General features: G+C 37.2%; 1 protein-coding gene across 2 annotated transcripts; it reads right to left on the bottom strand.

The window, feature by feature from the left end:
• Window positions 1-1,769: 1,769 nt before the first annotated feature.
• On the bottom strand, window positions 1,770-18,838 carry LOC103719096 (Peptidase family M48 family protein). 2 transcript variants are annotated; one of them, XR_015976997.2, is made up of 9 exons: window positions 18,560-18,833; window positions 18,344-18,401; window positions 14,525-14,592; window positions 11,044-11,223; window positions 3,628-3,724; window positions 3,419-3,528; window positions 2,369-2,502; window positions 2,098-2,288; window positions 1,770-2,012 (listed from the first exon to the last, which is right to left on the bottom strand). XR_015976997.2 is itself a non-coding variant. In XM_088719617.2 (8 exons), exons 1-8 carry the CDS (start codon window positions 18,764-18,766, stop codon window positions 2,153-2,155), a joined length of 990 nt encoding a protein of 329 aa, XP_088575743.2. In that variant the 5' UTR covers window positions 18,767-18,838; the 3' UTR covers window positions 1,770-2,152. The 2 variants fall into 2 exon arrangements, 1 of the variants encoding a protein (XP_088575743.2); XM_088719617.2 differs by having other exon boundaries at window positions 1,770-2,288; window positions 18,560-18,838.
• Window positions 18,839-22,449: the final 3,611 nt, after the last annotated feature.

Here is a 22,449-nt window from a genome sequence, read left to right as displayed (position 1 = left end):
TCATATACTCATGCATCAACTTTTCAAGAAGAACATACTAATAAAAAAAATTATTTTCGCAAACCAAATGAGTTCTACTTTTCAACTGAGAACTTTTTCTTCTTTTTTTTTTCCGAATCTCTATTGTTTTAAACGGCAAAAAGTATGATACGTTGGTCCATTGTTGATTGCTTTGTTTGGGTGTTTCAAAACATCCCAAACTTCCCATATTCTTATCCATCTGGAACTAGCCGTGTTATATGCCTGTATCCGTTGGGATTGTTACCGTTGCATATTTACTGAATGGTTGCTGCTGTTCGATTGGATGGTAAAACCTCTTCTATATAATTATGTTTCTTCTTTTCTCATTTTAGGCACATATATTTCTATTTCTTTTCTGAAAAAGTTCTTTCTATTTCTTTCTTTTATTCTATGAAAAAAAAAGCCCTCTATTTTTTCATATCTTCTATTTTCTGTAAAATATCACTACAACTTCATTCGTGATTCAAGAAACAACCCGACGCAATTCAATCAAATCTTTATAGTTGGGAGTGCATCCTCAAAAAGGTGATCCTATAGTTGAATCCTAGAGGGTAGACATGTTGGAATCCTTACCGAGTTATTGATTCCGAAGAACTCAAAATGTGCCTTTAAGGACAACGCATGTCTTTATAGCTAAATTTTTCTACTCAATTTGTTCCTATTTATTTATTTCGGATTCTTTGTTTATTCATGATTATTTGTATTTATAACACGATTTTGCATCCATTATCTTAAAATTTCAGCATCCACTGCATGGAATGAATCGGCAGCGATTATATTTATTTGGTTTGAGTTCATGCGGAAGCTCCGGCCATATGATAGATGGGAATAGAAGGGATCATGGGATGGGTGGTGTGTATTAGACGGGAAGGGCACGTACGAAACTGAGATAAAGCCCCCCATCACTGGCTTCACATCTTGGTTTGAACAAGAAGAATTGGTCTCGGTCTCCAATATGGATGAATAAGGGGAAACATGTTATGTGTGTGGAATATAAGTAGGTTATGTGGATGGTTTCCAATTCAATTGGGTCGGTCAATGGCCAGTTGAGTCATATAGGGTGGTGCAGTGGGCTATGACCAGACAATCAAATAGATAATAATATGCAGAAAAGCTCGAGTCTGAGGTCAAGCTCGAGTTCAAGGGTGCAACAAAGCTGGTTCATAACGATGAGCGGAATTAATGACTGTCGACCATCTAGGCATGAGAAGTTGTTGGGATTGGAGTGGTCAGGAGTAAGGAGATCAAATAGTGGAGAAATTATTTCCTACACTGCATGCCATCAATCACAACCACTTGCTCCTTTAGCAGTGCGCCAAGATGCATGCTCAATAAATAGAGCCTACAAGAATAAACAATCATGATTTCTGATGTATATGGCCATGTGGTGCATGCAGTGTAGAATATAATTTCTCCAAATAGCGGGGAGGTAGCATCGGAGGCTAAAAGAGAGCACGGCAATGGACTTGGGACCAAGAGGAGCAGATGAGAAGCGGGCTTCTGTTAGGCTCTGTTAGGTCCAATGCAAACAACTCCCTCTTTCATCTTCTCACCTCATTCCAATGTTTTTTTGTGAATAATCAAATAAGCTATCATATAAGACATTTTTGCAGATTCTTAATCCAGGCTATTCGTAACTAATTGGTGGTTAAGAAATGCTGCAAAGACAGGATGAACATATAAAAAAACTTTCCTTTTTAAGAAATACTAAAAATAAGGATGAATGTATAAAATCTGGGACGCGCCTCTTTTGTTTCTTTAAGCAAAGCTTATTTATTAGATTAGTAGTGGATATAACATGGAATGACCAAACTTGTGAAGCTTTACAGGGCAGGAGTTTGGGTTCAATTTAAGAATAATATAATAAGAATTTACATAACAATTGCTTAACATTCGTATTGTTTACCTAAATAGAATAATACTTCTAAATTCAAAAGTCATCTCTTATATCAAGCATTTCTAGTGGTGTGTGTACTGTAATTTTCCTGGGCCTGCAAGAGAGTAACCGGACATCAAAGAGTATGGTGAGGAAAGTAGAGGCAGGTGAAGACTTGCATGCAGGAAAGCTCAACTCACCATGTATTCGAGTATGCTACTATTGATCTCCATCCTCGCATGGCAAAGGAGACCACTATACCTTGCGAGCAACTTCTGCTTCGATCGCTCGTTTTAGAAGAGATTTGTACTCCTGACCCCTCGACCATTCGTCAATCTCACGGGCACGCAGAACAGGCAAAGGGTGGGATAACTGCCTCATTTGAGCATTCCTGAAAATATATCAGAAAATTCATGACATGAGTTCTTCTCAAAGGCCTGATAATAAAAACCAAGAAGCATCGACACCAACCTGATATACCATCCAACTGGGCTGGAAGAAGCCTTGTCATATGACCGAGCTTGCTCCAAGAATGCATCGACGTTCAGATGGTCAGAAAGAGATGGACACCCTCCAGCCAGTTTCATCAGAACAGAGATGACTACCTCTTGATGGGACATGGAAGGAAGACAATTAGATGCTAGTTAAACTTCAGCAGGGAAAGCTGAATAAAGCCAGAAATTGAGTTTAATTGTAACTTGCAATATGGTCTCAAAATAATATCCAGTACATTTATATAAAAAAGAAAAGAAAAAACAATATCCAGTACGATATACGATCATCCACCCCAGCTTTTGCGTTCGAGTCATTACTTCAGTAATAACAAATCAAGCAAACAATTGTACAACACCAACATTATATTATTCATACTCTTGTCGGTCGATAATCTGAAGGCCTAGAAAAGTGATGCGAAAAATTTGCTAGCAGTCTTGAGCAAAGTCACCAACGGGACAATTTAGTAATCTATCAAAGAATGGCAGAATACAATCACGACATACATCCATGCAAACATTTGGGATCTCTTACATTACATGGAATTAACCCTGGCCAGTTTCAAGGTAGGATGATCTTATGATTCACCAATACATCAATATTTTCCTGTTCTTACAAAATAAATAATTTGAATATAAACAACATGTCCGAAAAAAATGGGAAGCTTAGTTCATATACGTTCATAAAGAGTACTCAATTCAACCCAGCACTTCTGTCCCATCAATAAATATGATGGGTAAAGTTACAGCGGAATTGAGATTTGATCCAAACTAAAACATCATGGTAGGCTTCACCTTTTATGTTAGAGGAGTTCTACTACAAGGTGGTTCGGAACTTTCAGGCAACATATTGAATTTGGAGTTAGATTGATCAAAAGACAACATCTGATTATGTGATTACGTCATATCCAAAATGAAACTATTAGCAATTCATTGAAACTTAATGACAAATGTCTAAAATTTAATAACAGACACGTCACTTATTAGAACGAGAGGTTTCCTTGAAGAGCTTTGGGATTCAATCAAGTACCTTCGGATCTTGAGCAACAAGAAGAGCCGCTCTGTCACATGTTAGTTCAGCAGCTCGAAGCCATCTATGCAGCTGCTCCTCCAAACTTTGAGCAATCAACCCACCAAGCCCTGCAGACCTCAGAATCATCAATACCTTGGCCAACAAGTTGGTTAGCATTCAAAACAATCACAATTCCCCTAGCTTTTGCAATAATAAATATGACCTACCAGGTACAGTGTAAGCTCCCAGTGTTAGTATATTTGCAAATGTAAGCCACACGCCATGGTCGCATTTCAAGTGACCCAACTCGTGAGCCAAAACAGCCTAATTAAAAGGTACACCTAAACAGATATGAATTACTTGATCCCAAGTCAAAAATATAGACTTCAGAATTTAGAATCCACTTCCAAATCTAATTACTACACATGTTCCAGTGCTAGAGACATTAAAGTGACATTTGAACATAATTTTTTAAGCATCACAACCAGTATACAAATGAGACATGCATGTTCGGTTTCATATTTGATGATAGCAAAACTTGTAAAAGATATATAGAGATGAAAAAAGATGGAAAAATGAAAAAAGAGAGAGAGACGGGGAAGAAAGAAGGTAAAATCTAGAAGAACCATTCTGACCTTGGAAATGATGGGCGACTAAAAAATATCCCTGTTACTCTCTTTCCACTACATTTGCAGCGGCGGTGGTGGCCGTCGTTTTTTGTTTAGTTTTCTCTTTTATTTTCTTTTTTTTTCTTTTTGTTTGGTTTTGGGGGGGGGGGGGGGGGGGGGGGAGTGGTTTCTTCCAACTCAGCATCATTCCACTACTAAATTATTTACAAGGGGTTAAGCAGCCAAACCTCCAAGCTCAAAAGTAATCAGCATAAATGTTAAAGGATGGAAACAAGCCCAGTAGAACAACAAGAAGATGACACATTAGAAGGATGATTCTCAGAAATCACATGCAAAAGGAGGGGAAAAAATCAAATATACTTATACAAAGCCCAGGAAACCAGCCTCTCTTAAATGACAGAAAATAATATTTTAAGGTCTTGTTTGGTGTCATTGTCATTATTGTGTTTTCATTTTGCTACAAATTAGTGAAATATTCACATGGAGACCGATGTTACAAATAGCAACCGCACAAAAATTCTGCTATCTCTTGCTTTAAATTTCACTCTTTTTGGAAAGCAGCAGATCTTTATTTCCAAAAGCTCCAAAAGGATGTCACAAACACTCTGAAAATACTAAAGATTTTCATTACTCATGTAGTTCGGTCCATTTCCTGTCTCTACTTGGGCTTTGTTGAAAGCATTAGATCTTTGTTTCCAAAAGCTCTAAGGACAGTACAAACACACTGAAAAAATTAAAGGGTTTCATTATTCATGTAGTTCAGTCTACTTCTTCTTTCTACTTGGGTTTTTGAGAATGAAACAGAAACTCTACTCCCCCGCCCCCCCTTTTTTCAACATAAAGACAAACCTAGTTGTATCGATGAGCCAATATAGCGAGTCATGGCTAGTTGTTACCAACGCATTTTATAAAGTATCCTTCTAACTCCATGATCTCGTACAAAATAATCTCTATCCTTCACAAGAGAGAGCACCTCAACCTCAGTTGAACCTGACCTACCTAAGGAGGTCCTAGGTAAGACACCATCATGTTAGCATATGATTCCAATTGTCTCCCTGGTCCTCTGCAATTTGGAATATTACCAGTAGCTTCTTTCAAAGTTTAATCTTAACAAGCTTTGAGATACAGGAAACCACTTGCGAGCTCTTCAAGTAGTTTTAGCTCACTGCATCTAACAAAAAGTTCATATCTTCCATCAAAGCCATTAGAAATGGAATTTAGAGACCTTCCGCTGTTAAACCCAATTTCTTATTATCCCTATATTCGCTTCAAGAACTTAAAGATCTTCAAATAACCCCAACAATTGCCAACAACCTTAAAAATAGCAGCACCTCTAACTTGGTTGACGCAGAAAAATGTTAGATTCGAATGGACTAAAGAGTACGAAAAGAGCTTTTAGGAGTTAAAAACTAGACTGACCATAGACCCTATTTTGACCATATCTTCATGCACTAGGGTTTTATTTTGTATAATGATGCTTCCCCAGAAATACCCCATTCATGACTTAGAGTTAGCGGCTATGATCTTTGCATCAAAGATCTGGAAACACTAATTCTATAGAAAAACCTATGAAATTTATACCGAACATAAGAGTCTAAAGCATTTGTTTTCTCAGAATGAATTGAATATGAGATAAAGAAGATGGCTGGTTCTTTTAAAAGATTATGATTGCACCATTCATTATCATATATGTAAAGCTAATGTGGTAGCAGATGCATTAAGTAGAAAATCTATTGCTTGTATGGCTCATTTGAGTTTAAGACAATAGCAATTGCTGAAGGAGTCAATGGATTTGAATGTAGAACTTCAAGTGAAAGGTCCTAATACAATTCTTGCTCATTTAAGTGCAGCCAACAGTGATCGAGAGAATTAAGAAAGCCAAACAAAAGGATGCACTTCTAATGGAAAGTCTGGCGGAAGTGAAGAAGGGGACTAGAACAGAATTTGTGGTTCAACATGATGGTGTGTTGAAATTAAGGGTAAGCTTTGTGTGCCAAATGACGCAGACTTGAAAAGGAAGTTACTAGAAGAGGCTCATCGATCTCCTTACACTATGAACTCAAGTAGTGCTAAGATGTACCATGAGTCAAGAAAAGTATATTAGTGGAATAACATGAAAAATGAGATAGCTCAGTTTGTATCTAAATGCTTAGAATGTCAGCAAGTAAAGGTAGGGCATCAAGGCCAGTGGGTTTGTTACAACCCTTGACTATAGCAGAGCGGAAGTGGGAACATATTACTATGAATTTTGTTATAGGTCTACCTAACACTAGAAATGGTCATATATGTGGTTTGGATGATTGTAGATAGATTGACCAAGTCTGCCCACTTTTAGCTATTAAGACAACTTACTCTAGAAAAACTAGATGAGTTGTATATGCGAGAACTTGTAAAGTTGCACAGGATTCATGTTTCCATAGTATCACATAAAGACCCGAGACTCACTTCTCATTTCTGAGGTAGGTTGCAAAAAGTGGGCACTAAGTTGAAATTTAGCATAACCTTTCATTTCCAAACAGATGGACAATCAGAAAGGGCAATCCAGATTTTAGAGGATATGCTTAGAGCTTGTGTGTTAGATATGAAAAGGAACTGAGAAATATCATTTGTCATTAACGGATTTGCTTATAACAATAGCTAAAGGACCAGCATTGATATGGCTCCATGTGAGGTATTGCATAGAATAAAATGCAGGTCACCTATTTGCTAGGAAGAAAAGACATAGGAAATTGCTTGGCCTGAACTAGTCCAAAATACAAATCTTAAGGAAGCATGAACCTGATCCATCACATTATAGACCAATCCAAATCAGGGAATATATGACATGCTGAACAACCTATTTAGATCTTGGATTGGAAAGAACAAGTATTGCGCTCCAAAACTATATCACTAGTAAAACATGTGGCAACACCACACTAGAGAGGAAGCAATATGGGAGCGTGAGGATGAAATGAGAGAGATATCCATAACTATTTCAAACATAAGCTATGTCAAATTTAGAGGATGAAATTTCTTTTAAGAACATATAAGCGCCTATTACATGATCATTTGTATACATGAGCTAAATGTATTATACAAACTAATGATATGTGTAAATAAGACTATTATGGAAGTGAATCCTTTGTATAGAAGTTATATTAGTAAGGACTCATTTAATGATAAAGAAGACCCTAAGATGGAATAAGAAAGGTTTGACTAAATTGCTAGTGCTAGAGAATTAAGGCTAAAACCTCCACCTCATGCTTTGCAGCCATCCCATAATTCTGCCACCTCATGCTAATGCCGCCACTCCATACTTAATATTAAAGCATCCTCTTGTTTATTAGGAACCACCACCTCATGCTAATTCCCTTTAAGCTACCACCTCATGGTAAAGTAACCACCTCGTGATAGAAATTCAGCCACTTAGATGACTATGGAATTGACACCAAGCTACTAATTTATTATGGCTAGACATCACATGCTTAGAAGCCATCTATAAATAAGAGTGCTGACCTCTTTCTAATATTTTGCTGCTCTAGATATCTCATCCACTTAAAGGAGGTAGCCACTAAAGCAAGGAAATAAAGTCAGGAATGAAAACAAGCTACAAGAAAAGGAATTATGCTGTGAAGTTTTGGAACATACCTTGTACAGTAAGTGTCCTTACTTCTTACATTGTTGACCATCTATGTCTTATCAAACAATTGACAAATTTTATATGGATTTAGAATTTTGGTTCCTACACTTTGCTATCTATGAATGGTCTAGCATCCTTGTTTCCAACTAAAGTCAAGGCAGCATATAGATTCTAATTTCAGCAATGTGTTGAGATATATGAATATTTGATATGCTATATATGCATGTTATCTGTAAATGACTAAAATTCTCATGATTTCTGATCTTTTCTCTAATGTTTTTTGGCAAGTGAATTTTGAAAAATATGCATGGTGAATAACTATTTAGCATCTGCATTTATCAAGTTTGAATTTATTATGATCTGAATTTATGTCAATGTATCAAAGAGATTGATTTTGACTCTAAGTCATTTGAAATATTCATTAATCATTTTATTGCCTAAAAGTGAAAAGTTCCATTTCTAGCGAATTGAAATGAGAATTCTGGTCAGTCATATTGTGATAAGTGACCCTCAACAATAAGGGGTAAGCTATTGGCCTTTGTCTTCTTAGTAGAGACACATGTAGTAGCCTTGGCCAATAGGAAGTAAGTTGTTGGACTTCGTATTCTCGATAAAGATATGACACAATGACCCTGGCCAGTAATGGATATGTTCTTGCCTTTGTGTTCTCAGTAGAGACACGATGCAATGAACCCTTGCCAGCGACTATAATTGTGGGTATCAGTGAACCTTAACTAATGGGCCTAATGATCAATGAACCCCTCACCAATGGGTATAATAGTTGGTTTTAGTGAACCCACGACCAGCAGTTATTAAGGTATACAGTATTAGATTGAAACACTTGATTCAATTAGTATTGTACCATATTGACCATAAACTATCCAGTTTATGGTCTCGGTATAGGTTTATCCCCGAAGTAGTGCAAACCAATTCTTACCCTCGAACCAAGCATGGTTTGGGGCTCAATTGTCGGGGGAGAAAGGGCTTAGCAACCTTTAAGCCCTTTCTCCCTCTGTTTCAAGGTAAGAGAGGATAAAGAGAGGAGTGGAGAAAGAGAGGGAGAGTGGAAGGATGAGCGAGAAATTTGAACAAGGTATTTTTCTTTTTCATTTTTTGTTACAACACATAAATGAGCAAAAATTGAAATATGAGAAACTTATATCAAAATTTGGCTTTTAGCATGATTTCATGATATGCCATAGATCTTAGTTAGATCCAGATGATAATATAATTTTCGATATCTAATATTTGCTTTAGTTTTTATTAAAAATATTTTTTGGATAAAAATAAAAAAATAAAGATCTTAGATTCTGAAAATTAGTATTATGCTCACGATCTAGCATGTTATTTACTCGCATTATTTGGCAGCAATTTGATTAATTTCTGGCATATTAATTGCTTCTTGAATAAAAGTCTAATTTCAAGTAATCTTAGATTAATTTGGCTATTAGCGCTTAGTACAAGCTGAAAAATATATACAAAACCTCCTATCAGAGCCTATATTAGATACAATTAAAAATTAATTTATGATCAACAAAAGTTTGGTAAACAATATTATTAACTAAAAAACTCATAAAATTTCAGTAGTGCATAAAGATATTTCAGACATGTTTTTGGAGCATGTATCATATACTTTTAATAGTTATGCAATTTACACTTTTTTTTTATATTTCATGTGAAAAATAATAATGCAATGAAATTTTGAATTATATAAATATTAGTTCAGAAGTGACTCTTGAGGCAAATAGCACTTTTTTAGAAATTTTCGGAATTTTTAAATTGAATAATTTTAAACTACAAAATTAATTTACCCACAAAAAATCGTGGATAATTCATAGATGCATAGCGATAATTGACACAACCACTCTGGAGTTGATAATGAGTGGATTGAAAATTTTCAGGATTAGACAGTCAAAAATGGAGTTAAAAAGCAAGAAGTGTAAGGAATAGGCTAGCGGGTAGTTGGATAGCGAGATAGTAAGGAGCCGTCACAATTGGAGATGCAAGTGATATTCCTCCATGTGGAGGCGGCGGGATCACCAAATTGAAGCAACATATGGTTGGTAGGTATTCCTATATTACGATCTGCAAAAAGCCCCCAGGAAGTCCGTCAATTTTCCAAACAAGCTATACAAGACTTGAAGGAGGGCAAGAGGAGATCATAGGAAAAATAGTTTGAGTTGGATAGGAAGGCAATAGAGACGCCACCATCCTATCACTCCAGGGATCTAGCAGATTATGAGGTATTCGACCGAGATGACATGAGGGAGGCTCAGATTTAGGCTACCATTTTTTAATCATATAATATAAAAAAATTTGAGTATATCACATTTAAACATCAAAAACAAACTCAACAAATCCTATTTTCCACTCAAAACTAAATAAAGAAACCTTAAAATATTTAAAAAAAAATTAAGGTGTATCAGTTTAGTACGGTATGGCACCGGTACTATACCATACCAACCTCCTACCTATATGCAATCTGTTACAAAGACTGCAAACCTTGGTGGGTGTAACAGCTGGTTGCTAACCAGTTGGTATTGAAAAGATATGATGGGTGTTTTAGAGTTTTAGGGTATTCAAGTGCTTTTAAGTGTACCCCGTTGTATTTTGAATATTTCTAAGTGCATTTCAATGTTTTCCTAAGTGAGTGTTTTCGATAATTTTGCAAGAAAAGGCATGCATCCTGATGATACCAATTGTTTTAAAAACATCTCGATGTTTCTAAATAATGTACTTATTGGATATATATTCTAAAATATTGTTTATTAATTATTTGAATTTTAATAAGTATGTATCCATATTGTTCCAATCATTCTATTTTTCTTCATACTATATTATTTGCTATGTTTGAGTACTTGCTTAGTTGTATAGCTCATCATTTAATTATGATATTCCAGGGTGAAAGATTAATCATCCTTAGGCTACTACCAAGCTTAAAGTACTGTATATAGTGAAGCTACTACCATAGAGGAGTTGGATTTTTTGTGTATCTTAAGATAAGGCTTGCAGCTAGGAGGAGAGGGTTTGTACTTTGTAATGTACTGAGGGACGTAATATTTACCTCTAAACTGAACAATTTTTTTGTATTATACTACAGTGGAATGAAATAAATATTGTTTTGATTTCAGGACTTTGTTTTGCAAAAGTTAAGTTTAGATGTAGCTGCTCTGTACGATCAAATAGTCATTTTTTTTATAATTGTATATCTTGAGCTTTAAGTGGATAATTATGTACTTCCACAGCAATCAATTGAATTCAATCCAGCCACTGATTCATCGTAATTGTTGTAACACTCGAGACTTGGCGGAGCTGGGTTCTGGGTTAACAAATTATCTAAAGAAATGATGAAAATACATGTAGAGGTTCTATGCTGCAATAGAAAATGATGATACCTGCAGTTCTCTTCTGGTAAGAAGCTCCACAAGGCTTGTATGGACAACTATGAATGGTTTTCTGCCACTGATCGCCAAAGTGTATGCATTTGGAACGGGATTCTGGCGGACATACAGATCAGGAGCCTCTGTATTCAGTACTTTTGCAGCCTCGACCATTAACTCATGAAGATTGGAAAGCTGTAAATAAACAGAAGAAATTAAGAATATTAAATTGTGTGAGGAAGCTTGAGTGATGGTTACAAAGAACCCCAACATAGCAGAATCAGTGACAAGGTAGGGAAAGCTATTTGTGGCACACTACTAGTTTGTCAAAGCTTTCAGAGCGGCTTTACATTAACATCCAGTGTGATCCACAAGCCTCCTATAAATCTACATGCAGCAAACTACCAATAGTAACAATTAAGTGAACAATGGGGAAAGCTAAATGAGATGGACGAGAGTTTTACATGCTTAAAAAAAAGAAGTGATAACTTAGTATAGGTAAGAGGGAGAACCCCATCTAGGGCCCTATGCCGTAACAGAAAAGTTAGACATCAATATTGTTACTCCAAGTGTATTCACTTGTCCAGATATGGATAATCACTTGCATCCTGGCCTGCAATCCACTCACTAAGATGTTTAATGTTATCCCCAAATAAGTTTCTTTCAGATGAGAACCATATGGCATAAATTCTTCCCTGGTTTCCACAATTAGTAACCAACATCTATCTTAACTAGCTTCTCCAAAACAAGTTTTCTTTTTCTGCTTGTAATAATTAAGGCATAATATATCCACTGAAAATAAGCATTGTAAGTTGCCTCTATATATATCCACTGTAAATAGATTGACAATCTGTTTTACATGATACTAGCTTCCTGTTAAATTTTATCCCTAATAAAATGCTCTTAGTCACACTAACAGCTACACCATTCAGATGATACCCACCAAGTTCAATGATTGATCTCTTGTTTATACTTGAGCTTTTAGTCTCTGGAAGAGAACCAACCAGTTCCATAATCCCCTTAGATCTGCTTAAGCACTAGTCCTCTTCATAGGGTCCCCAAACCCCTCACGTCCCAGTAAAGGATATGTATCACAAAAGTGTGCCCTTTTAACTCCTTATGTGTTCCTCTTCCAATCCAAGAGCAAAAACTTTGTCCTCATTGCACTCCCATCACCAGCCAAGGTCCACAATCTTGGTAGCGGGTACTGTATCGGTACCTCAGTAGTTTGGTATGGTACGATACACCTCTATGTCGAAATAGCTTCTTACCCATTTTCTCAATTTTCAACTCGGTACACCTCGGTACAGACCGATACGCGCCTCGGTATGCCTCAGTACGGGGCGGTATGCCTTGGTACGGGGCGGTATGCCTCGGTATGAGGCGGTACCAACTTGGAGAGGTGTTTCATATCGGTTTTTTTCTAGTACCATACAGTACGCCTCGTACTGGACGGTATGGCAGACCTTGTCACCAGCATTCTGTTAATTCTCTTCCACCTCTCATTTCTTGTTTCTCCTCTTTCAGTCAAATTTTATCAAATTCAGAATTTCTAATCAATCAATCTCATATTGCTTACCGAACTTCTAAATAAAACAGCACATCCTAAAACATCAATTCCTAATATGTTTGCTATATTCTATCTTGTCCCCATTTTGGATCCAAAAACATCTAGACGACTGAACAAAATTGCACATTACTTTTGCACCTTGGCATATTTAGCCCCCAAAGACTGGTTCTATCTGAGCATAAAAGGAACTCTTGGAAGATAGACAAAGTCAAGGTCCCCCAAGGTTTTAAAAGGCAGACAATGTTATGTCAACAAAGTTATGTTGTTTACATAAAAAGGTAAAAGAGCACCAAGACAAGGAGTGAAGCAAAGCAACAGAATTGAAGTGAGGAGGGGGGCAACGCATAGAAGAAGCATGACTAGTTTATACCATTTATTCATCTCCTCTTTATAAAATACCATGTATACAACATCCAAAAGCAGAGATAATGGTACCTTGCCTTCAAATATATCATTATCAAGATGCAAATGGGCCAGCAACAAACCAAATTATATATTGTTCTGGTCAAGTCATTGGCTTGTCCCTGTCAAACATTTTGAAAATCTTTGACCCATACCTAATCCATTTGCACCCCTACAAGAAATATATAAGTAAAATGAGGTATAGAGACTACCATTGTTCATCATCCCCATTATCCTTCAAAAGTATGCAAGTCCTAGAGGTGCTAGTGAATCTGACTCAACCGTAAAGGATATTAGATAAATAGCAAGAGTCAAAACAATAATATTTGGTGCCTCAAAGCCTTTGTAAGTGACATGGCACTGATTCTAGAATCAGGAGGTCAAGACTTGTCAAGACAACAAGTCTCTGACCTCTTCGAAGGGGGACCTCCCAGGAAACTTATTCAAAAATCTAGATCTCAATATTTTCCCAGATGGAACAAACTATAAAATAATAATACGCTTTATACTACTGATAGTCAGGTACCCTTGATAATATAGCCATCACAACACAGCTTTCATTTCTCCACACAGCTAACACCCTTTAGAAAAGCAATACACATACTAAATGAAACTCTTTAGATGGTCGATGCGGCTACATCTGGGCCAAGCATCTCAAAGTAATTTTCATTTGCAATAGGTATATTTATATGGAGGTCTTGATACATCCTATTGCCAACACAATGCCATACGGGTATTTCAATGATGCCACATTACATACGTTCTGATTTCCATATTCTCTTTCTAAAGAAATCCTTTTCCATAGCAAGACTTACTGAAGTAAAATTGCCCCAATCATCACCATGTAATTTTTCTGACTCTAATAGAAAAGAACCATCCACCCCCCCAAAAAAAGCAACTATTGTGACCTAGGGCAGAACAATTTGAAGTCTTCACCAGAGAAAAGATATAATCTGCAAAATACATTCTTATTCAGTTCAGAATCACAAGGATTGCATTCGCACATGTAAGTAAACACCTACCTAACAGCATGAGCGCGCCCATTGTGCAGTTTTCAAATTACTTTGCAAAGCAAAGCTCAGGATGCATACAACAGGCACCTCATTATAACCACATAATGACAATGACAGATGTAAGAATGTAATCCACTTTAAGTTCATGATAACTAACTGCATGCATACACAGATGCTTGCTATTTATTGCATTCATGCACACAAGTAAACACTTAACAGCACGAGCAAGCCTACAGTGCAGTTTTCAACTTACTTTGCAAAGCAAATCTTAGATTATATACAACAGGCATCTCATTATTACCACACAATGACAAATGGCATAGACATAAAATATGTAATTCCACTTTAAGAGCATAATAATTAACTGCACACATACATATAGATGCCAACGAAAACAAGCATTTTGGAACATTCTATATGTTGTCAATTATCAAGATGCAACTTGAGAGGAATATATAAAGATATCAACATATACTTAAATATATAGCATTTTATGTAAGTGTCAGAAAACCTGATTTTCAGAAACAAGTACTGATGTTCCTATATTCTCAAGAAGCATAACCTGCTCTGAAACTGGTCCTGCAATCATGATAAGATTAAGATATTTCTTTACTAAATGTCAACAAAAAAATAGATTAAAGAAAAGAAAAGACATCATGTTTCTTTTAAAAGGAAAAAGATTATATTTGAGAAAAGTTGCTGTTTTAAGTTTAACTAGGACACCTATCATGCTAAATGAACTAATTCAACCACTCCTTTCTTGCACTTCAATTTTTTGAACTGAGACAGGGAATCAAATGTCTAAGCCTAGATCAAAGTAGTTCTCATCTTACATTATGCACATAGATACCTAAGTCAAGTTCTGAAACTTAACATTTCCAGATTATGCACAGAATACACCTAAGCTGAGCATCTCAAAAATCATAGAAAAACTATGAAGGCATGATTTTATAATCCAAAAGTGAAACTAAACCAAACTTCATTTCAATGGTCGCCATTGTGAATTATCTAGTATATAACCAAATCATATCTCTAGTAATACCCAATTACCTATCAAATTGGTAAATTTACATATACATGCATACAACTACTTTCAAAAATACAGAAATGGCACATAAACATATCTAGGAACATTATATAATCCCTAACATTAGTGCAAAATAAGATAAAAATCATCTCCATGCAGATTTTGCAGGTTAAACTATTGTACTAAACAACATTGCCAAAAGAATGGCAGGATTTTGGGGATAAGATGTGGCGTCTGTATGCTTTGCACAATTCACTTGTACCATTTCTAGATTACTGCTTCACACACATCTTACAAAAATAGATTACTGGTTAACATACTCCAATGATTGATGCCACCTTATTATTCAAAATCTTTTCCTAGTTATCTTTGAACAAATATTCATTCTCCACCAATTATTGAGGACAAAAGATGACTAGCATTTGGGGTCAATCTTCCCTGGTTTACTTAATGTAAAATTTATAAAAAATTGTAGCACTCGAATTATATTCTTGACATCTTGGAGTATTTACAAAAATGAAAAAAAAACATAAAGCCGTAACTGGATGTTTTGGCTTTGCAACTGTCATAAAAAAAATGGAAAGAAGCACCAAGAGATGAACTTTACTGCAATTAGTGAAAAACCATGAAGATAGTTGACATGCTTTTTTTTAAACTGCATGAAATCATGCCGTAGCCAATTTGATAATTGCTGCAGGCATAATGTTCAAAACAATAGTTTGTATCTTATCTTAAAATCAAGGTCTGCTGAACCGATCGGAACCGACCGGTTCAGCCTATACCGTACCAGTATCGGCCTCCACCGGTACGGTACAGCCATGGAATTCGGTTCTGATTCCTTTACTGGTACGGTCCGTACCGGTACAACCTGGTACCAATGCAAATCGCACCGATTCTCACCGATACTCGCGAGGAAGAAGAACAAAAAAGAAGAGGAAAGAAGAGAAATAAAGAAGAGGAAGAAGAAAAGGAAGAAGAGGAAGAAGAAGAGAAAGAGGAGAAGACTACCTGTCGAAGGGGGAAAAGAGAGGAGGAGAGAGGGGAAGAAAAGAGAGGCTCGGAAAGAAGAAGAGGAGAAGGAAAAAAAAGAGAGAGAGAAAGGCCGGAGAAATAGCGCCCGCGCACGTTTCACGCGGTGCGAACCGCGCGTCCACGCGTGGTTCCTTGCGCGAGCTCGCTGCGCAGGGCCGCGAGCTCGCTGCGCAGAGCCGCGAGCCCACGTGGCGCAGCCCACATGGACTTTTAATGCCACAGAGTGGCATTTAATGCCACTTTATAGCATAACGTGGACGCGCGCGCGTCCACGCATTTTCTTTTTTTTCTGAACTGGTTCGATACCGGTACGTCGGTTCGGTCGGTACCGCATACCTTGCTTAAAATATTAAACTATATAACCAAAATATTCAACTACTAATCATATTTTCATGCCGAAGAGAAAAAAGGTAGATTCCCCACTGACTTAATTTAGCAGCATATCAAAATAGAATTCAGTTGGAAAACACGTAACATAACACTGACCAATAAAACTCCGCAAATTTGGGTAAATAAATTGACAAAAGGTGATATTAAGTCTTGCAGTTATTATCACATTTATGATAATGCAAAATAATACAATTTCAGCATGAGCATAATACAATTATTCAAAACCGTCTTACTCTTAGCAGTGGGCAGAGAATCTGCTCTACCTACCCTGCTTCCTCAAGCATTCCTTTACATGTATTCTACTTATAAAATCTCTGACATTAATAAAAATAAAGCTTAATAATTATAGCAAAGGATTTAGTCCATTTGACTTTGGTGCATTTTGAAGGACTTGGTTAGGGAGATGTCCAAAATTTTATTCTCCTAGAGCCAACTGGCAACTTAAAATCTTTAGACTTAGACTGGAAGAATAGCAGTATTTCCTGACATTCCCCAGACAAGTCCCAGAGTTTTCTTGCCAAAAAAGGATTCGGATCCTGGGCAAGACAAACAGATGAAGGAAGTACTGATTTACTGCTTTATCATGCTACAAAGCTCATGGAGGGAAAGACACAAATGTAGCAGCATAGACAAGTCAGAAGCCTTTGAATAGCAGCTGCTTTGTGCTCTTGTATTTTCCCCTCTTCTTCTACTGTGTGTGTTGGGGGGAGGGGCAAGAATAAGAAGCCTTCCGCCATGTGTGTTGGGGGGAGGGGCAATAATATGAAGGATTTTACTTGTGTTTGAACTGCACATGAGAGAATGTGTGCCTTCTGAGGAAATATAATCTGTGACTTACATCCTCGATAGTCAATCAAATGTGAGAAGACTAACCCTCTTAGCTTTATTGTCCAAAATCAGTCCAACTACAACTGTCATGCACAGGCCTTTCATGGAGAGTTCCACATCAAATTTCTTTTCTCAAAGAATTCTTCTATCTTTTATTTGTATCTGAAGTTGAAGTGCATCTAAACTTCTTCAGCTAAGATATTCTAAATGAGAAGTATGAGGCTCTCCCATCAAACAACATCTTTCAGGTATTGAGCAAATCTCACCCAACAAACCCACAGCCAGATTGCCAGATTTCCTCACATCAGAGGATCTGTGACTTTTGATGAAATAAACTCTGCTACTCACATCCTCAATAGCCAACTAAATATGCCTCTTAGCTTTATTTCTTTGATAACCAACAAAAAAATCTCCTTCCATTTCAACATCTGTAATGTCCAAATCCAACTACAACTGTCATGAACAGGCTTTTTCATGGAGAGTTCCACATCAAATTTCTTTTCTCAAAGAGTTCTTGTATCCCTCACAAATGCAATTTCTTACTAGGCTAAGTTGTTTCACCATCACAAGCTTACGAAACAATGGAGGGCAAGAAATCAAACTATGGTGATTTTCAATTTTTATTCTATTTCAGTGTAGTTGATTACATATACTAGAGCATCACATGGAGATTGGTGTTGAAGATAGAATTTGCACAAAACTTTTGCTATTCCTTATTTTTTAATCTCACACTTTTTTTTGAAAGCACTAAAGTTTCACTTCCAAAAGCTCTAAAGATTTTACTAACAATTCCAAATAACAAAAAATTTCATCATACATGTTATCCAGTCTAGTTCATTCTTTTTCTTGGTAATCGATAACAAGAACAAAAAACAAAAGCAATAGCAAACAGGCCCTAAAGTTACAATAACATGACATGAATTCTCGAACAATCCCATTCTACTGGACATCAGAAATCGTATAAATACGCACAGCTGAGCCATGGGATACGAACAAACATCACGCATGATTAATCAAAATCCTCATATATGAAAGATTTTCATCACCAATTACCTAATAAAACCCTGACAAGTTCATTTAACCCAGGAATTGTCCTCAGAAGCGACGTATTCTGAACAACAACATCATCAACAACAGAACAATCATTAGAATCACCTCAAGAAAAGTCCATATAAAAGATATTCAAATCACCATTAAAAAATCCATTTTTATCAAAAGATATTACAAATTTCGGAACTTTGCAGAGAGATAAAGGGAGGAGTTTATAACCTGCTTGTCGAGGGGATGCCGGAAGTCATCGGCATCGAGATCCCGGAGGACGACGGGGGAAGCCCGGGAAACCGGCACCACAGAACCCAACGGTTCACCTCTTAGAGCAAGAGCTCCCCACCGACGCCGGTTTCCGGCGGTCGAATTAGGGTTTGGAAGCGAGGGTTTGGGCCAAACGCGGTACGAGGAAAGAACAAAGGAAGCCATCGAGAGAGCGAGCCCTTCCGGTGGGAGACTTGGACAGGGGAGTTTAGAGATTCTGTTAAGCTGGACCGCGGGATACTAATAAGAAGTAAGTTCGTTTAATGGACGGATCGAGATGTGTGGATAGGTGATCGTTTGATTAGATGCGACAGATTAAGGGGATGGAGTAACTTTGTATGGATTCTCCGCGGATCAGTGTAATCGGAAGGCGCGACAGTAGCCCCTGGAGATCCACTGTCCACAGTAGAGATTATGGTAACGATTTGCCGCCACTTCGCTGTCCTTTTGACTAACCAAATTAGAGCTTGTGTGCATGCGCGCATGCACGTGTTCGCACAAAAATTTTATAGCGACGCTCGATTGCAAGGATAAAGAAGAATCCAACATTTTTTTTTTTGTTTATTTACTGGAGGAGAAGGGTTCTACCAAAGGTATGTCGTAGGCTGATACAGGACATACTATACCATATCGATTCGGTACTCATATCTGCTACGAGTGGCGAATCGATATTTGGTATGCTAAAAAAATTTCGTACCATACCATACTGATACTGTGCTAATGTAGCACAGGTGCAGAGTCTAGTACCGAGACGACAAAACTTGGTTGTACCTCTATCTCCAACTCTCTTAAGATGGATCAAAGTCTAGATTTTTTTTTCATATTTTGGTAGTTAGGCGAAAATGATAGCTAAAAACTTTTATTTTTAATCTTTTTTCCTTTTTGGTGTAAATGGGGGGAGAGCAAAGATAAACGTGCCATATGTGGGAGCATACAAACATATACATATAATATGATTGGAGGAAGACCAAAATAAAAATTGGAATAATAGATATTACACCATTATTTTGGTTGTTGTCTTAAAACTAATCTTAAACGCAAGAAGTGGATGGGTTTTAATGTAGTGAAGTGTGAATAAATGAAGTATCACAAAAATATCATGAGTTAAAGCTGGAAATTTCAGTCCAAATAAAATCATGGAAAGTTAAAGTAAGAAAGAAGGATGCCAATATATATACATATACTAATTTCTACTGTTACAAAATGAATGGTCAAGAAGTTTTAGGAAGTAAAGAGGACAAACTCGTTCGGTAATCTTCTCCCGAAGGTAGGCATTTACCCAAGGCACGGATATTCTGAGTCTCTCGATTATACTTTTTAAAATAGGGAGTTATATATATATATATTCGGGGTGCACCCTTTCACTCTATTTTATTATATATGCTTAGCAAAAGAATATTTTTTGATAGACCTAAGATACGGATTCTATATGAGCCAATGAATCGTGACAAATTGTTACTACTAGCAATGGCTTCTTCCTCTTTTATTGCTTCATCCTTTTTCATTACTCTCTTCTTTGTTCATCTTATTCATCAAATAGCACTGAGTTCATTCTGTAAGTTCGAACATTGACAAGGTTCAAAGAAACGGTGGGCTATTCACCATGAAGACTTAAAACAATTGAATCATGTCAAGTTTCAGAGGTAAACATATTCAAGCTAGCCAACAAAACTTTCTTCAAAGTTGTTAGAAATAAAAGATAAAAACCCAGAGAAAGGACTAGCAAGAATGTTATAAAATAAGAGGGGGGAAAATATTAATGAAGTCATGCCCTAAAGCACCCTCTTTGGAGAAAGATTTAGCTTATCAAGGTACTCAGTTTGCCTGATAGCTTTCTCTCAAAGAACAATGATCCCCTATGAACTGTACATATAGTAGGTCGTACTTGAACAGTATTGCATCTATCAGCAAGAACTTAGTGATAGAAAGACAGATAAAAGAGATTAGCTCAAGTGCTCATGCATCCTTAGAAGGATGGCAATGAGGTGAGTATAACTTTACCTGCATCCACATACCTACGTCTGCCATCCTACCTCCTTGCCTCGGGACAGAGCATGATGAGTACAATTAGACATGATAGGTAGGGACAAATCAGGATATATAAAAATATAAAAATCATCTTTTCTTAAGCATATAATCAAACAAATGAAAAAAATACAAACCTAAATCTCAGTGCCTCACATGGTGTTGAACAAAATAAGAGTGAAAGATATAGACATAAACTATAAATAGCAAATAAAAATATATTGTTCTCTAAAAAATAAAATATTTTTTTAAATTAAAAAAAATAAAAAATAAAAAAATAAAGTATATAAATCAGGCAAGTAAAAAAAAAAGTAAAAATAAACCTCAATGCTTTACACAATATTGAACAAACTATGAGTCGAAGATCTAAACATAAAAAAACTAATTTTTCCAACAGCAAATAAAAATTTATTTTTCAAAAAATTAAATGCCTCTTAAACCAAAAAAAATAATTAAAAAAATAAACAACTAAGCATGAATGTTACAGTCTTCTACATGATTAAGCTTTCTTCTAAATGGACATGAGAGCTTGGCAAGAAAAAAAGTGCAGTTGCATGCAAGTGGCTAGGGTATGGAAATGGAGCGGATGAGCCAACTAAGGTCATCCAGATGATCTGAATAGAAGGAGAAGGGCGATTCTAATCTCATTATCTACATCCGCCCTAGATCCTAAATACAAGTTTTGATTTCAATACTTGCCATGCCACTAACTCTAAATAGGTTGGATAAAACGCACCACATCATGATCGGGTACCTATTAGGGCAGAGTAAATTACCATCCCTGCGTCCCCGAGCTAATCAAGCTATAACCGTCAAAATTCAGAAGGTTTTGTTAAGGAAGAACTCGAAGAATCTAAGTCGTTCCATCCTGATGGCAGGATCCAATCTTACGAGTCTTTGCTACCATGCTTTTACATACTTTTTTATAGAATCCATCTGATGATCCAAGACCTTCCTTATCAGGAGATTGTGAGGCCCAATAGTCCAACATCGGAAAGACTCGTTTCAGAGCCTGGGCATATGAGGCGGATGTCTCCTAATCCTGCAGACGCGTTTTGGGTGGAAAACAAAATCGGGAAGGGGCGGATGCTTGCGTAAAGCCCCGGAACTGAACAATATCTGGCAGGAGAGCCCCGTGTTCCCCTCTAATATGGCCCCCACGTGAGCACTGGGTGCCTCACGAGCCCCGCGCAGGCGGAGGCGCGATATTTGGTATCAGAGCCGAGGACGGCTCTTATCCGATGATGGGAAGGATGTGAGGCGCAATAGTCCCACATCGGAAAGACTCGTTACAGAGCTTGGGCATATGAGGCGGGTGTCTCCTAATCCACAAAACCGGAGAGGGGTGAAGGACGTTTACGTGAAACCTCGGAACGGACAGTATCTGGCAGGAGAGCCTTTTCCCCCCTTCATGTGGCCCCCACGTAGGCACTGGGTACCTCACGTGTCCCGCGAAAGCATGACAGGGATATAATAGGAAATAAAGTGGCAACCAATCCGCATCCAATTACCTTGCCCTTTCTTCTTACTCTTTAATCCATACATTTGGCTTCTCACCATTCGTCTCCCTTCTCCCTCCCCACCATGCCGCCACCTCGCTGTGGCGTTCACCACCCATTCCCTCATCATTGTCGTGCCGGTCGCTGTTGCCTCGCCTGCATGGGCACCATCCCAAACTCATCTAAAATCCTCTCCCATGACTCCATGAGACCCTTGCACTGGTTTGGTTATAAGGGTGAACGGATGAGGGAACAAGGAGGTGATGGTTATGGGATCATAAGAAATTCCAGGGTTTGGATTCAAAGAGATGCTTAACTAAAGGA

Source organism: Phoenix dactylifera, chromosome 4 (assembly GCF_051530095.1).
Source record: "Phoenix dactylifera cultivar Ajwa chromosome 4, Ajwa_hap1_PhDact_Kaust_v1.1, whole genome shotgun sequence".
Taxonomy (NCBI): domain Eukaryota; kingdom Viridiplantae; phylum Streptophyta; class Magnoliopsida; order Arecales; family Arecaceae; genus Phoenix; species Phoenix dactylifera.
The sequence above is the reverse complement of the archived record's forward strand: the minus strand, read 5'-3'. Positions and strand labels throughout refer to the sequence as shown.